The sequence below is a fragment of the Manihot esculenta genome, chromosome 1 (genome assembly GCF_001659605.2).
Source record: "Manihot esculenta cultivar AM560-2 chromosome 1, M.esculenta_v8, whole genome shotgun sequence".
Classification (NCBI taxonomy): Eukaryota; Viridiplantae; Streptophyta; class Magnoliopsida; order Malpighiales; family Euphorbiaceae; genus Manihot; species Manihot esculenta.
This window is the reverse complement of record NC_035161.2, coordinates 33,503,377-33,519,284: the sequence shown is the minus strand read 5'-3', so window position 1 is coordinate 33,519,284 and position 15,908 is coordinate 33,503,377. Positions and strand designations below refer to the sequence as shown.

Below are 15,908 nucleotides of genomic sequence, written 5' to 3'. Positions count from 1 at the left end.
TATAAAAAGAGTCTTAAAAATATTTTACGGTTCGACCGCTGAAAATAGTTTTTTCAGCCATCTATAAAAGAGGCTCTGCTTGAAAAGGGAAGAGCTTTTTTTCCATTTTGAGCAGAGGTGAGTCTCTTGCCCCTCTTCTTCACAAAACCTCCTTTTAGACGGTTTTCTCATGAGTTTTACCCTTTATTTTGAAAAATTGAGTTTGTTTTTTGAGTTTTAGCTTTTGGAATTTTCGGAACTCATTCATTCTTCCACAACATTTTTTCTTTGTTGCTGTTTGGTGTCTCCTCCAAGAGGTAAGTTTAATTCTTACTTCTCTTCTGTTGTTGGAGGTTTTAAAATAGGCATAAGTGTTTCTATTATTTGAAGATTTTTAAAAGAGCCATAAGTGTTTCTATTGTTTGAAGATGCATGCAATATCGTTTTTATGTTTTAGAGTTTAAGTTTCTAGTTTTGATAATGGATGAGTTTTTTCTTGTATTGTTAATGCACGATAAAGTTTAGGTAAGTTTTAAGTGTTCCTTATGTGCATTAAGTGGTAAATGATTGTTTTTGAGCTTATGTGTATAAATTTGGAAGTGTTTTGGTGGCTATGGGTTGAGACATAATTGGGTTTTGTGTAACGACCCGGAAACCGGTACCCCTCTGTAACGGTCCGAACCGCCACTGGCGCTAGGATCCAGATCGGCTTAAGGCCGCCGGGACCCGTAGCAAGCCAAACATACCTCCTACCACCTGGTGAAATCCCATACATGATCAAAACTTTAACATAAAAACAGAAACATCTGGTGTAAATGCCGAGCTTGACCTGTATGCGACATAACTGAAAACATAAAAAAAACCCCTTACTAGAGCCCTCAAAACTCTAGCTGGGTCAACATAACATACATCAAGCCGGAATCACATCCAAAGAACTAGAACCTAACATGTGCATGCATCAGACCACAAACATAAGACCTCTACTAGGATTCTCATCAATTACCATAGCGTGGTAAACAACACATGCCACCGGTTTAGTTCAACACAACTCAGCATCTAAACCATAACATACATCATGCATTAAACAGGGACTAACCAAGTCTTAGGGTCAAGCACAATACTAATCCATAAACATAACTCTGCTTAACTTTACATTACATTCTCTTACAAATCATTATCTCAAAATACATTACATGTCCACACTAAAAGTACTAAGCTATTGCTATTACAAGACTTTTACCCTTGACGTCCTCCTGGACTACTTCTGACTTGCAAAACTGGGGTTAGGGGAAAGGGGTGAGCTAAAAAGCCCAGTGAGTAGAAAAAAAAAAAACAGTTCATTAATTACATGCTTTCATGAAATGCGTCACAACACAAATATATCATATCACGGATTGGACCTAACCCCAAAACATCCCTTCCAGTCTCAGTATGCCCGGCCCGGCCGGGTCTCACAACCTTCGTATGCCTGGCCTGGCCAGGTCTTACAACAACTGTATATGTATGCCTGGCCCAGCCAGGTCTCACAACATTTCTAGGGCTAGTGGGGTCATCCTTGGTCCAATCTCCATCAACAGTAATTAATGCAATGCTTCATATTCGTGTAACTAGTGCAATCAACCTATTACACATATAAACATGATGCATGAGCATGCTTTAGGCATTTGATTTCATAAAATAAAGATTAAGTTTAGTTCTACTCACCTCTGGCAGACGCTGAACAGACTCTGCAACTGCTAACACTGATGGCCTCCTTGATCCCTCGGGTCCGATCCTACACAGGTGGACTCGAATGAGGTGCCAACACACTCTAAACAACTCATAAACAACTGCCCAAAAACCCCCTAAAACATCACTTAAACATGCATAGAAAACAATCATGAAAGGGCTGGACAGGGCATGTAACGACCCCAAAATGGACCGTCACCGGCGCTAGGATTCAGGTCGGCTTAAGGCCGCCAGAACCCGTAGCAAGCCTGCTATACTCTCTGTGTACCTGTAAATCTCATACATGATCATACATTTTCTGTGAAAATAAAAACTCTTTACTGAACCACGGCTTAACCTGTGCATGCACTATCTCTGTACTCTGTACTCTGTACTCTGTACTCCTTGACTAGAGCTTGCTCTAGATGGGTTACTCATACCTGTTAAGCCTGGTTTGTAAAACATATACATATACAGATCATGTACATAACAAAAGATTTACAACACAACATAACTAAGTCAAGCACAACTTTAAACACAACTATTACATCTCTTTAAAGTTACATGTCCACTCTAAGCTATTACAAATCTCTTTACTCTTTCTGTACTTTGCTGGACTGTCCCTGTACACTGAACACTGAACCTGCAAAACTGGGGTTAAGGGAGTGGGATGAGCTCTATAGCCCAGTGAGTAGAACAGTAAAACATCTCAGTAAAATATGATCTCATGGAATGCACCATATCACAGACAATCCACATCAAAGGTAAACCTGTCACCACATAGTCCCAGTAACTCTGTGCCAGGGCATAGAATCGAGCACCTGGTCTTCCTGTGATATATGTATATGTGTATATAACACCTCTGTACTTACCATTGCCAGGGCGTAGTCAAAGGCTCCTGGACCTTACTATACCTGCCAGGGCGTAGTCAAAGGCTCCTGGACTTCTCTATACCTGCCAGGGCGTAGTCAAAGGCTCCTAGACTTCTCTCTATACCTGCCAGGGCGTAGTCAAAGGCTCCTGGACTTCCTGTCTGGAACTATTGGATCATTCAGCATTTACCCACACCAACAATATAGTTATGCAATGCACCATATTCGTGGATTCTAATGCAAGCACCCTATAATCATGATGCATGAGATATGCTAAAAACATTCCATGTTTCAATTAAAAGAATTAAGTTTAGTTCCACTCACCTCTGGCTAGCTGGACTGACTGACTGTGCAGGCTCTGAAAACTTTGGAGCAGTACTCACTGCTGCTCTCTCTGGTTCATCTGGTCTGTATAGATACAGATAAACTCAAATGAGGGACCAAACTAGCTTATGACCAACAAAACATAAATCTTACCCTCTAAAGATTCCGACATCCTGGATTCCACCAGACGACAGGAATTCCGGTGCCGGACTCTAGCCGGGTATTACAGGGCACTTTCGGCGGCACCTTCGGCGGCCGAACCCTCTCTCCAGAGACGAAACTCGGGCACTTTCGGCGGCACCTTCGGCGGCCGAAAGTCCCTCTCCAGAGACGAAAGTCAGGCACTTTCGGCGGCCGAACATCACCTTCGGCGGCTGAAAGTCTGCTTTCAAGCCAAAACTCAACTTTCGGGGGCAAGGTTAGGCGGCCAATCCATGCATCCAAAGGCAGGTTCGGCGGCCGAAACCACCTTCGGCGGCCAAACCTGAGTTCTTCCCAGAAGGGCAGAACTCAGCTTCTCATGCATTCAAGCCTCCCAAACCTTCCAAACACCCCAAAACAACACCCAACCTCACTAAAGCATGCATAAACCCTTAACCATGCACAAAGGAGCTTAATAGCTTGATTAAACTCCAAAAACAACATCAAAACATACATAGATAGCTTATGACCCACATAGGCCAAAACCATCAAAATAACCCATAATCTCACTTGCTCTTTCCCACTCATGCATACACTCTCCCACATGCATAACCTAGCCTAAACATTCAACATAGCATCATATAAACATACATGAGCATCACATAACATACATTGGGCATAAAACCCACATAAACCTAAACATGCATATCTACCCATTAAAACTCCAATAAACTTACTTAAAACTTCATGAAACGTAAAGGAAAACATAGATCCACACTTACCTCTTGAAGATCGAGGGTTTGTGCGAGCTCTAACTTGGAGGTGTGGAGAATCCAAGCTCCAAAAGCTCCAAGCTCCCAAAACTTGATCTAAGCTTGAAAACTCTTCAAAATAACCATGGAACTCATGAAAACATGAAGGAGATGAGGAAAAACGTGGAAATGGCCAAAGGAGGACAAAAACTCACCTGAGCTGGAGAATGGAGGAGAAAACTCGCCCATTTCCGATCTGAGGGCTTTTTATAGGTGGCCTGGTCAAAGACCTTCGGCAGCCTAACGTGCCCCCTAAACTCATGCATGTTCGGCGGCCGAACTTGAGGTTCGGCGGCCGAACCTTGGCTCGTTCAAACAAGACTTTCGGAGGCCAAAAGCACTCCCGAAGCCTTCCCATGTTCGGCGGCCGAACTTGACTTTCGGCGGCCGAACCTGGCAAATGCCTCATTGGTCTTTTCTTTCCAAAACTCATTTCCTTTTCATTTAAAACCATGAAATCAGTAAAAACATTTTAGAAAATACATTTTACCCCTCTAGAAGCCTCTGGCATCTTCAGAATTCCAGATTCCAATGGAGATTTCGTTGGAAGGTAGGGATTCTGATGCCGGAATCTAGCCGGGTATTACATTTTGTATTGCAGAGCAACCCAAGCTCGGTCGTCGAATCTGCCTACGAAGGCTGCCTTTTGGCCACCTAACCTGCCTCCAAATGTTTGATCTTCAGATCTGTAAGGAGACTTTAGGCCGCCGAACTTGCCATATTTTTTATATGCTTTCTTATATATTTATAGAGGTTGCTTAGGGTAATTTTAAATATTGTAAAAGTTATGTTTAGTCCCTTATTTAAGTCCATTTATGTAGGATCGGACTTGGGATCGGAGATCGTAGGGGTCAACAATGAGACAGTTGTTTTAGAGCAAGGCTTGCGTCAGCTAGAGGTGAGTAGAATTAAACTGAACTACTACTTTAAAGAAATAAAATGTTTTATGCATGCTCAAAAGTTACGAATGCCATATACATAGATTAGGTTGTTTTGCATTAAAATTCACAAATATGATGGATTACATAATTTATCATTATTGTGGATGGATGTTGGATGACCTACTAGCCCTTAAGCATGTTATAATATGTTACGATAGATACGGAAGTTCAGGTCGAGCCCCATTCTATACCCCTAGCATTATGTAAGAAAATGTCCGAGTTGAGACCGATTCTACCCCTGACACTATGAATATGTTATACTATATTATGTTATGTTTAAGAGAAAATCCTAAGGAGTATCCATTGTGGGCTGGACACTATTGAAATTTATAGGGGATTACTGATGACAAGTCTATCTTGATGTGAATTATTTGTGTTGTGACGCTTTCATACGATCATATGGTCTATTAAACTGCTTTTGTTTATGTTTCTGCTCATTAAATTCTTGTAACTTATCTCTTTCCCCTAACTCCAGTTTTGCAGGCCCAAAGTTAGTTCGGGAGATCAGCAACATTGTATGGTATAGTTCTATTGTAATAGTATAGCTCTGGATATGTAATTTCATATTGTGAATTAGAATTGTACTTTGTCAAAGTTTCCTTTTATAATCTCTTGTCTATGATTTTTTTATGTAAAAGTTTTAAAATATAAATTATATTTGAACCAAGTTTAAGGCATGTGACTATACTGAAGTATTTGATGAGGGATTTAATATGAGTTTTATAATTTTTTCTTTTCAGTTATGATGCGTACATATGTCGAATTTTGGTTAATGAAATGAAAATATTTTATATATTTGTGTTATTATATATGAGATTATATTAGGTATAACAGAATGTATAGTAGGTTTGTTATAAATTTTAATGACCTTAAGTCGATTTGAGTTTTAATGCTGGTAGCGGTTCGATTTTCGGATCGTTACATTAGGTAAAAGTATTTTCACAGCAATTGTGAAATTATTCACTTAAAATTATTAAAATAATAGTTTGACAGTAATTTAAAATTAATATAATAAAAATTTATTTATTTTAATATAATAACATATTTTAATAACATATTTTAATGGTAAAATTCATTTTATATTAAATAAAATCATAATTTTAGTAATATTTTTTATTTATTATAAAAAAATAATTAAATAATTATTTTATATTTAGCTATATAAATAAATATAGCAATTAAAAATCATTGCTATTAATTTATGGTTATAATTAAAATATATAAAATAAAAAATTAACTTTTTTTAGTAGTGATTCATTCGGCATGACAAATGAACTAAAATAATATTGATCAAAATTAATTGAGATTAATAGGTAAAATTGAAGTAAATATGAAAGAATTAATTTGGTTATTTAAAAATTTAAAATTTTGTATTTTTTTTTTGAAAAGTAAAAAATGTACAATAATAAAAATTACTTTGTTGCTTAAAAAATACTATAAAAAATATATATATAAATATATTGTAGGAAAATATAACAGAAAGGATCGTGTAAGATTATTTTCATATTATAACCAATTTATTAATTTGATCAACAAAATATATTTTATTTATAATTAAAAATAAAAATACCATATTGTATAATATATTAATTTAGCTAATATAATATTTAGCAATAAAATATTGTTACGATCATAAAAAAATAGAATAAAATTGTTTCGACCTTTCTAATTTTGAATGCTTCTTCTCACAATAACATGTTTTATTGATTTATAAATTATAAATAAAAACAAAATGAGTTTAAATTTAATATAAAACATTCAATACATTTATTTTTAATGGTTTAGGACAATTACACATAAAAAAATAGGTCAAGGAAAATATATGTATTTAATTATATACATATAATATTTAGATTAAAAAAACTATTTAGTTAATAAAATAAAATAATAATAATTTTTTTTTTTGAAATAGGAATTGGGGAGTAGAACCTTAGACTTCTCAAGACTACAAGGATGTACTTTCCACCAGGTTAAGTCTCGGAGTGCATAAAAAAATAATTATTATTATGTTTAAATTAACTACAGACAAGGTTTTGTTAGGAGTTCAATTTGTGAAAATAATTACACAACCATAGAATTTCAGTAAGTCAAATTATGAACATATTTAAGGCAAAAGAAAGAAAACGGATACTGTTTTTCTTCTAAAGTTTATTTCGTACCCAAATGACAATCATTTTACCACATTTAAGCATCATTAGAATCTAAATTTTCTAATCTTCAATTTCCACAAATTTCTACCCTCAAAACCCTAACATTCCCAGAAAAATTTAGCCCCAAATCCAACCAAAAAACACATCCTTCATGCTTGTCTTTGATAAACAAAACCAAAAAAACCTGTGGACTATCCTATCTACAATGCTTTTATGCACCGTGAAACTTGTATAATAAACAACGATTTGATATCTCTCCACGTGTACGTTCTAGATCTCTCCTTGGACACGTTGGCTATCTCGAACTTATCAAATCAACCAATCACAATGCCATGTAACAGACCATCGCCTCGCTATAAATATAGCAACTGGTTTTTAACTTTTTCAAAGTGGCATCGGATAAGCAGCTTTGTTTGTGAGTCATTCCTTTATCTTGTTTGTTCTAGCTGTGTTATTTGATATGGCTGACGAGAAAGAAGCAGAAGTGGTAGCTCCTGCCGTCGAGCAGGCGCCTGCCGTAGAGGAGGAGGAGGTCAAGCCGACTGAAAAGCCAGTGAAGGAGAAGAAGCCAAGAGCTCGCAAGGAGAAAAAGCCTAAACAGCCCAAAACCGCTTCACATCCTCCATATTTTCAGGTGTGTTATATGTTTTGATTAATTTATTGTACGTAGTTGTAGTGCTTTAAATCTTTTTTAATTTTGTGGGATACTCAGATGATCAAGGAAGCTCTGTTGGCATTGGACGAGAAGACTGGCGGATCAAGTCCATACGCCATAGCCAAGTACATGGAAGAGAAGCACAAGGCGGTGCTACCTGCAAATTTTAAGAAAATCTTAGCTTTACAATTGAAGAACTCGACCTCCAGAGGAAAACTTATAAAGATCAAAGGCTCTTACAAGCTATCAGAAGCAGGCAAGAAAGAGAAAGGCACCGGAAAGGTCCCAAAGGCTAAAGGTAAAGCAGATAAGGAAGCTAAAGAAACCAAAAAAGCAAGAAACACTACCACGACCACGACCACGACCACCACGAGAAAGACAAGGTCTGTGAACAAAAGTGAAGCTGCAAAGCCTGCAGCTAAGAGAGTGGGAACAAAGAAGACAAAGAAATCAACTCCTGCGAAGCCTAAACAGCCAAAGTCAATCAAGTCTCCAACCGCCAAGAGAATGAAGAAAACTCCAGGTGCTGCTGCTGCTTCTTAGATGTAAAAAATGAGGGAATGATGACGTAATAACGTTAGGGCTGTATGGCATGTGTAAGTAAGGGATATGGGTTGAGTGTGTGTGATTGTAATATATGGAAAAATTTAGGGTTAATGGAAGTAAGTTTTGGTGGTTTTGTTTTTGATTGATCGGTGTATAGGCTCTGGTTTCATGCTTTGCAAGAATCAAGAGTGAACGATCGATATTTGCCGCCACCCTCTCGTAACAGTCTCGAAATTGGGGAATGGAGGGGATTATTGGAGGGACGTACTGTTATGCCACGTGGACTCTTATTGCGCCTATCTTTGCCGACTGTTATGGAAATTGGTGGATGTGATCGGTCTCATCAAATTCAGTAGTATATTTAACGAGTAATATTATCATCGCTTCACTGAATCTATCTAATAATTGATTCGCTGTTACCCTGATTTTTCTGAAATATTTTCATTTGCGGTCATGAAAATTAATTTGGGGTACAGCTAAACACTCAGGGTCCACATGATTAAACACCATATTGTAGCTTTCGTCATCTTGGGTTGTATTGGGTGCTCTTGAAAATTTGTTTTCTTTGCGCATAGCTTTCTCAAGTTGATCATGGAGGTCACTGCAATTTGGGGTACAGCTAGACCGTGATTAATGGCATTGGTTTAATATTACATGTGATTAAAGCGAAGAGATAAATGTGAAACTTGATATTGGCATGTTTAAAATCCGAACACAAGAATGGTGCCTCAATAACTTTTCCTGCAAAATTCTTAAGCTAAAAGATGCTTTAAGCTATTAGATTAATGTCCTGTCCTGTCCTCTGTTCTCTGTCCTGCGATGCTGCTGAGCAAGTTTTTATGGTCGCTTACCAGTCCTGCCAAATGCCTTTCCGACATTGAAGCTTTAATGAGATTTTAGTCTTTTCAATCTTTTACGCGGCCTAAGCTCAGCTGTACTGAAAGTAAAGGTTCGGTTCTTAATAACAAATCCATTGTGCTTTGCAAAATCCACTATCCAGCCCAATGAACTCAAATGCAGAAAATCGACCCAGGCCTCCGTTTTTCACAATGGCTCCATTGTCTAACATCGGCCCAATTGCTCTTGGAATTTAGCCCCGGAAATTACGAAGCCCTTCACAACGAGTATATTTTTTATTATATAAGTTTATTTTTAATACATTCATTCCGTGTGAAATTAAAAAGTTTATAAAAATTTAATTTAATTGAGGTGGACGTTAGCCTTACAGCTTGTGTCCCAATATACTGAAATTGCATTAATGGGAATAGAATCCAGATGTGGACTTAATCTATGCGTGCGAAAAAAGCCGAAAAGCTAAACTGGTTTTAAAATAAACGAACGAATAAATAAAAAGGTGGTCAAAACAAGACGTTAAATTTGATTGTTTTTTTTTTTTAAATGAAGCAATTATACAAAGGCTCCTCTTCATGTGGAAAGAAAGGTGCTATTCTAGCATTTTAAAAAATTTATAATTATTAATTTCCCAATAAAATTGGTTTTTTCTTTTATCCTCATCCTCTTTTAATTTTTCCTTAGTATGAAAAGGACACAAAAAAAAAAGTGTGGGTATATTGATGATTGCCATTATTGGCATCACTCATTCATTGTTCTCATAAAAAGAAAAAAGCTTGCTTTGGTCAACGATTATACTAATTTGCTGATCTCTTGTTTGGGGCATGAGCTTTCCCCTTGCGCAATAATTCAATCACTCTGTATCTGCATTTTTCTTTAAAAAGGATTTCAATTTATCTTCTTAATTAATTCTCTTAAAGGATGAAATGTGTACAAATGGCTTAATTAAAAATAAATATCTCACAATTAATTTAATTAAAAAAATATAATGGAGTGCAAAGCCATAAATAAACTGAGCAATTTGGGAAGGGATTATTATGTCAAATATATTTAATTAATTAAAGAAAATTATCCGTTCCCGTACCACACTGTATTAGTGATGTGTAGCACTAAGAGGACATGTGAAGCTAAGACAACCCTCGAGGGCTCAATAAAATAAAATTATTTATATATAAAAAAAATTGTAAATAGAGACGAAGCATAGTGCCCAACAGGGAACGCATGCCAGACAACCCATGGCCCCACCAATTCCACACCTACTACTTCCCATGCTTCTTCATTTTTCCAATTTTCTTCAAATTCAAGCTCTCCTTCTCCCTCGCCATACTTGGCCCGCTTCATGTCGGTTCCGACCCGTTATCTGTACATGCACATTTCAAAAGCCTCAAATTTTATTTTTATTTTTTATAATTATTATGTATTTTACCCGAACAATCCTAATCTCTTGTAAGTAATAGCCGGAAAATTCCACGACAGCCGCCTCTGGCTCCGAGCTGCCCAAGATGACTTTTACCGCCAATCTACTGTCACTTTCCAGTTCCACTAATTTAAGTGAGACTGCTCTCTTCTTTATATATCTCTCTAGCTCTTCATTCGGCGGCCGATGCTTATTGTTTCGGTTATGGCAATTTAAAAATTGTTAACTAGAATGATTTTCTCATCCAGGAGAGAAGGGAGAATATAGATTAATTGACCACTCATGCACAACCGCATTTTTACAAGAATATATAATTAATTATACTAGTACAAATAGAAGCTTGTTTTCTTTTTTTCTTATGAACTCCCTCTTCTTGCTTCATTTCTCAAATATGCATATTCCAATATCACAGTCGTCAGAGCTTGAAGTTAAAAATCCATTGAACTTGTTCTCGTCATCTCTACCACTCTGCAATAACAGCAATGACATGTCTGAACCATATTCTCCTCCAAAGCTTGAAACTGCATTGTCACCATCGTATTTGTCTTCTTGACTCAATTGAGAAGCTACAAACTTGTCAAGGGCTCTCCAGTCAGTTACTTTCTTCTTGTTACTGTTCACGTTGCATCCTCTAGCTTGCTCTTCTTCTTCATTGTTATTGCTATTGTTATTATTGTTCTCCAATATAAGAGACATCGAACTTGGCCTCTTTATCAATGGCAGAGATGGGCTGGCTAACTGAGGAAGCTGTACAAAATTTTCACAGTTCATAAAACTTAAGTTATCTGCTTCTAGTTCTTGCTTGCACAAGAAATTCTGTGCCAAGAAATTCTGAGGCTGCCTCGATATATAATCAATTGGATCAATTACTGAGCTAACTACACTTGATTCATCATAGAAGTAGCTTGAATCCCACCCTTCAATGTTCTTGTTTTGCCCAGTTGTTCGCTTCTTGAAAGCGCGACAAACTACCCATCCTTCTTCCTGCAGTAACTTGACCAAAACCTTGATTAACATAATTATACATATCAAAATATTTTTCTATTTAATCTGATTTCTAAATTCTTACAAGCTCAGAAAGTTTGATTAACTATATAAAGAGGTTTACGCATGAAATTCAAGTTGGACTTTTTTAAGTCTCTTTTTGTTTGGTAAAGAGAGGTTACTTTGATGGATATGCAGGGAGAGTATTAGTCAAAGGTAATTGATGAACAGGATAGAAGGGAATTGGAAAGTTTCCTTTGACAAAGAAAAGGGCGAAAGAGATAGAGACAATCCCATACGAGAAAAGGAACGAGAAAGCTAACTTTTTGACTTAAAAGATGGTGGAAGCCATCCTTCTTTCTGAATTCATATATCCAGCTAGTAGCTACCTTTAAATTTGGACTAGACTTAACTCATTTAAAAACTAGTTTATGGAAAGAATCGGCTATAGCTCATATAAGAGTCATATTATCTCTTTTCATGAAGGATCAAGCGATGTGAGATTCAACGGCTACGGTGCTCATCAATGCATGAACAGAAATATTACATGTCATGAGTTTTATTTCTTATGAATCGAAAAGAAACTAAGAATCTAATGCGTTTGAGAATTGATGTGGGTTGTGTTAGGTTGGGTGCGCAGAAGGATTATTTTCCAAGAGCTAATTATAATGTCCCTTAGAAAAAGAGAGATAGAGGGAGGAGACAGGTGTTAATTTAAAACTTTTCATACAGTAACTGATAGTAATGGATTCCTAACAAACCCCTTTTATAGACTCTTGAAAGAGGGAAAAGAGAGGGAGTTCCCAATACTTAGGTCAAATAAAAGCTAGTGAGAGAAAGTGATTAATGAATAATAAGATGTGATGATGAGATGATACTTGCCTGTGGAGGACCATTCTCGTCGGATTCAAGCCTGTATTCATGCATGATCCAGTCACTTTTCTGGCCATTTGGTGCTCTTCCTTTGTAGAAAACAAGAGTTTTCCTCATGCCAATCAGTTTTGTTTTGTCATAAACTGCCTTGTCTCGCCCTGTTGCCTTCCAGAACCCAGCCATGGTAGCTCTATTAGTCCTCGTCCCCGTCGGATACTTCTTGTCCTTGTGGCTAAAGAAATACCACTCGTTCTGCTCTTCATATCCGATCCTGCATCTCTCTGCTCATTTCGAAACATTCCAGATTAACGTATCAGTCACTGTATATATAAAAAGTTTAAAAAACCTAATAAAGAAAACGAAATATTTAGTGATATGAAAGAAAAATCTCCCGTATACATCTGGGATTATAAGTAGAGTGCAAGTAAACAGCATTGTTCAGTAATAAACCCTAATACCGTCGATCTAATTAGCTCAACCTTATTATGGATAATCTCTACAACAAAAACGAGAAAAACAAACTGATAGCAAACCTTGTAGATCCCATGGTTCAATCCTGTACAGATCAATATCTCTAATAACATCAAGATCAATCTTCTGCGACGCTACTTTCTTTCGCAAATAATATCCAACGAGCTCCTCGTCCGTGGGATGAAACCGGAATCCAGGTGGGACACACGATTCCATTGACTCCATCATAGCAGCTGGGACTGCATCAAATTCACCACCACTACCAACATTACCATCAATATGCTCTTTCATATATCATCTTTAAATCATAATAAAATTGAACGAACTTCTAAATATTATGAAAAGAAATACATGAGAATAGGGAAGCTGGCTAGAACCCATCAATTATGAAAGAAGGAAGGCAAAAAGAAAAGAAAAATATCAAAAGAAATAATCAAGTACCATCCAAAGAGAAAGGTGACAAGTGTTATCAAGAATAATCATCAACTCATTTGGTGGTGAGCAACAGTCACACCATATGGTAATTATCTATGCAAAGAAATTAGCGTGTGGTGGGAAAACAAGAAGAGAACAGTGTTTCACTTACAATGATTAATTTTTATAGGGATAAATTAAAGAAAAAGATGGAGGAGGGGGAGGAGGTGGAGGTGAAAAATAAGTGATCATGAGAGTTTGTATAAATATTTGTTTGATAAAAACCAAGAGGAAGTTGGAGGAACTTAGCCCTATGTTGGTTGTGCAGGTCTCAAGAAACGGACAACTCGAGGTTTGTGCTAATGATGTTGTCTTGTGTTGGTGAATGCTAGAAATGATGCATCAAGAACGGGGTTTCAATTATGATGGTACAAACAATAGTAATAAAAAAAATAAACAATATGTACATCGCTAAAATACCCAGATAATTTCCTTTTAGAAAAAATAAAATAATAATGGTGGCTAAAGAAAAAGATCCTTTTTTTTTTAAGGGAAAAAACCCACCCTTCTGGAAACTAGCAATATATTTATACTAATTAGGTAATTATATATGAGAATGCTAGAAAACCAAGGAGAGAAGAAAAAGAAACATAAGCTTGTAAGAGAATTGGAAATTAGTGTTTTTTTTTTTTATTTGAGGTTGTAAAGACTAAAGAGAGAGTTTAGAAGATGACGTTATCACAAAATTAGCATGCGTTTCTCGAAAGAGAAAAAAATGAAGAAGAGAGAAAAAGGGAAAAAGGGGGACACTAAGTTTATATTGGATGAAGCCTGAAAAGAGAATGGGGATAGATACTAAAAAGGGAAAAGAAAAGCACTCTTAAGGTTCTTGCAGAGTCTGTGTCTCATTGCTGAAATGGGCTCTGTCCATCTTGTCTCTTTGTCGAGAATTTCCATGGCAGAAACTGCCCCTCTCTCCCTTTTTTCTTCTTTCTTTGATAGACTCACTAGGAGAGAAAAAAAGAAAATGCAGACCCAGAAAGAGAATAATACTTATGGTAAGGCCTCTTTGTCCTGACAGTAATTTAAACCAAGATAAATATAATTAGTCCCATGTGACCTGTAATGCTCATCCAAGATTGGTAAGGTTTGTTTGTCAAGGAGTTAGTGTTTCACAGAGACAGCAGGGTCAAGCTTAATTAATTTGGGTGAGGTTTTCTTGTCAAGGTGTTAGCTACGCTACTAAGTGACTAGGTACTTTTCTCTATGACAGAGAGAGAGAGAGATGAACAGACTGCTGTATGAACGTGCACTCAGTGAGAAAGGATAATGAGCTTGAGATTTTACCTAGATTCATCATGGCAAAGAAATCAACTTTCTAACAATCTTTTACCAAATATTTAGTCTTCTTGTATTCTTCGATCGGGTGTGTTTATGTTTTGACTTCTTTTCTCTGCTTGGAAATGTAAGGGATGTGGTAGTGCTACCTCGCTCTTGATAGTGTAGATCAATAGCAAAGATAAGGAGAGGTGATCAGAAAGATACTATTGACCACAAAGTATGCAAATGACAAAAACCCATTTGCTATTCAAGATGAGTAAGAGAGAATTTTGCAGCAAATTCCCATTTGGAAGCTGGAGGAGGAGAAAGCAAACGTGCACATCATTTGAAAAATAAATAAAATAAAATTTCTTTCTCTGCAATGAGAAGGAATTTTCCATGCAAGTACAAAGCTTACCTCAAGAGAGATGGAGCTGTATGTGGGTTGGTGATGGATAAGAAACTAACGGAGAAGGAGAAGAGAAATGAAAGAAAGGAGGAGATGAAATTAATAAGAAAGAAAAGGAGAGAAGAAAAATTCCATAAGGAGAGCAGAGGGAAGAGATTATATAAAAGAGAAGGGGAAGGAAGGGAGGACCGCTCAATTGCGCATGGGTTGATGGCTGTCCCCAGCCCCCTCCCCCTTGCTTCTTACGTCATTCCCTTTTTCTTTTTATTTTCTCTTCTTTCTTATTATATCGTATGATGTATCTTTGCATTGCAACTTATCTAGCGAGTTATTCGTAAAATAAATAAAACAAATATATATATAATTAAATTAATTTAAATTAAATTTGTTATATGTTAAATATAATCAGAAAATAATATTTCCTTTTTAATTTTTATAATTCTTAAATGAACTAGAAATATTGCCAAATTAATTCTGAACTTTTAAAAAATTTTATAATTATATTATAGGGCTAATTTTGATTAGTGAGTTAAAGGAAATGATACATCCGCATCGTGCCGTGTTTGCAATTAATTTAAGTTTATGAAACAAATTGTCAATATCCAATACATCATTAATCTAAAATATTAATAAATAAATTTTCTATTAAAAAAATAAATCTATTTTCATATATTTTAAATTTATGATAAATTGAATTCATTAAAGATTTCTAAAAAAATTTTAATTTTATAACTTTTAGCTTATGGTAGAACTGTAATTTTTAAAGTTTTTCAATCTTTTAGCAATATTTCCAAAAAAAATTTAGAATTTTCTTATTAATATAAGAATATTTAACTATTTTAAAAAATAATATAGATAATTATTATGTATGCCAATTTTTATTAGTAATTCTTTTATTTTTAAAATTTTTTATATCATTAGATTTTTTTAAATCTTACAAATGGAAGATGTGATGACTTCAATTTTTTTTTTTTTCAAATCAAAAGGCAAATGATAGGGATATATACATATATTCTTAAAAATATTTTATTTATAATTTTT

The 15,908-nt window shown here is 35.8% G+C and overlaps 2 protein-coding genes across 6 annotated transcripts; one reads left to right on the top strand and one right to left on the bottom strand.

Moving 5' to 3' along the window:
- The first annotated feature begins 7,295 nt into the window (after nucleotides 1–7,295).
- Nucleotides 7,296–8,267, top strand: LOC110601802 (histone H1). The gene is made up of 2 exons (XM_021739125.2): nucleotides 7,296–7,560; nucleotides 7,639–8,267. The coding sequence occupies exons 1-2, from the start codon at nucleotides 7,387–7,389 to the stop codon at nucleotides 8,122–8,124; spliced, it is 660 nt and encodes a 219-aa protein (XP_021594817.1). The 5' UTR covers nucleotides 7,296–7,386; the 3' UTR covers nucleotides 8,125–8,267.
- Nucleotides 8,268–10,643: 2,376 nt separating this feature from the next.
- Nucleotides 10,644–14,991, bottom strand: LOC110622737 (NAC domain-containing protein 37). Of its 5 annotated transcripts, none has more exons than XM_021767351.2 (5): nucleotides 14,877–14,980; nucleotides 14,486–14,772; nucleotides 12,787–12,963; nucleotides 12,263–12,534; nucleotides 10,644–11,380 (listed from the first exon to the last, which is right to left on the bottom strand). In XM_021767351.2, the coding sequence occupies exons 2-5, from the start codon at nucleotides 14,496–14,498 to the stop codon at nucleotides 10,775–10,777; spliced, it is 1,068 nt and encodes a 355-aa protein (XP_021623043.1). In that variant the 5' UTR covers nucleotides 14,499–14,772; nucleotides 14,877–14,980; the 3' UTR covers nucleotides 10,644–10,774. The 5 variants fall into 5 exon arrangements, with proteins under 5 accessions (XP_021623043.1, XP_021623050.1, XP_021623059.1 ...); XM_021767358.2 differs by having other exon boundaries at nucleotides 14,486–14,631; nucleotides 14,877–14,978; XM_021767367.2 differs by lacking the exon at nucleotides 14,486–14,772 and having other exon boundaries at nucleotides 14,877–14,991.
- Between the last annotated feature and the right edge of the window lie 917 nt (nucleotides 14,992–15,908).

Coding starts and splice junctions, on each gene's coding strand:
- LOC110601802 (XM_021739125.2), top strand. CDS start 7,387: ATGGCTGACGAGAAAGAAGCAGAAGTGGTAGCTCCTGCCGTCGAGCAG. Junction 7,561..7,638: donor CACATCCTCCATATTTTCAG/GTGTGTTATATG, acceptor TGGGATACTCAG/ATGATCAAGGAAGCTCTGTT.
- LOC110622737 (XM_021767345.2), bottom strand. Junction 12,535..12,786: donor TGAACCATGGGATCTACAAG/GTTTGCTATCAG, acceptor CGAAATGAGCAG/AGAGATGCAGGATCGGATAT. Junction 11,381..12,262: donor ACGAGAATGGTCCTCCACAG/GCAAGTATCATC, acceptor AAGTTACTGCAG/GAAGAAGGATGGGTAGTTTG.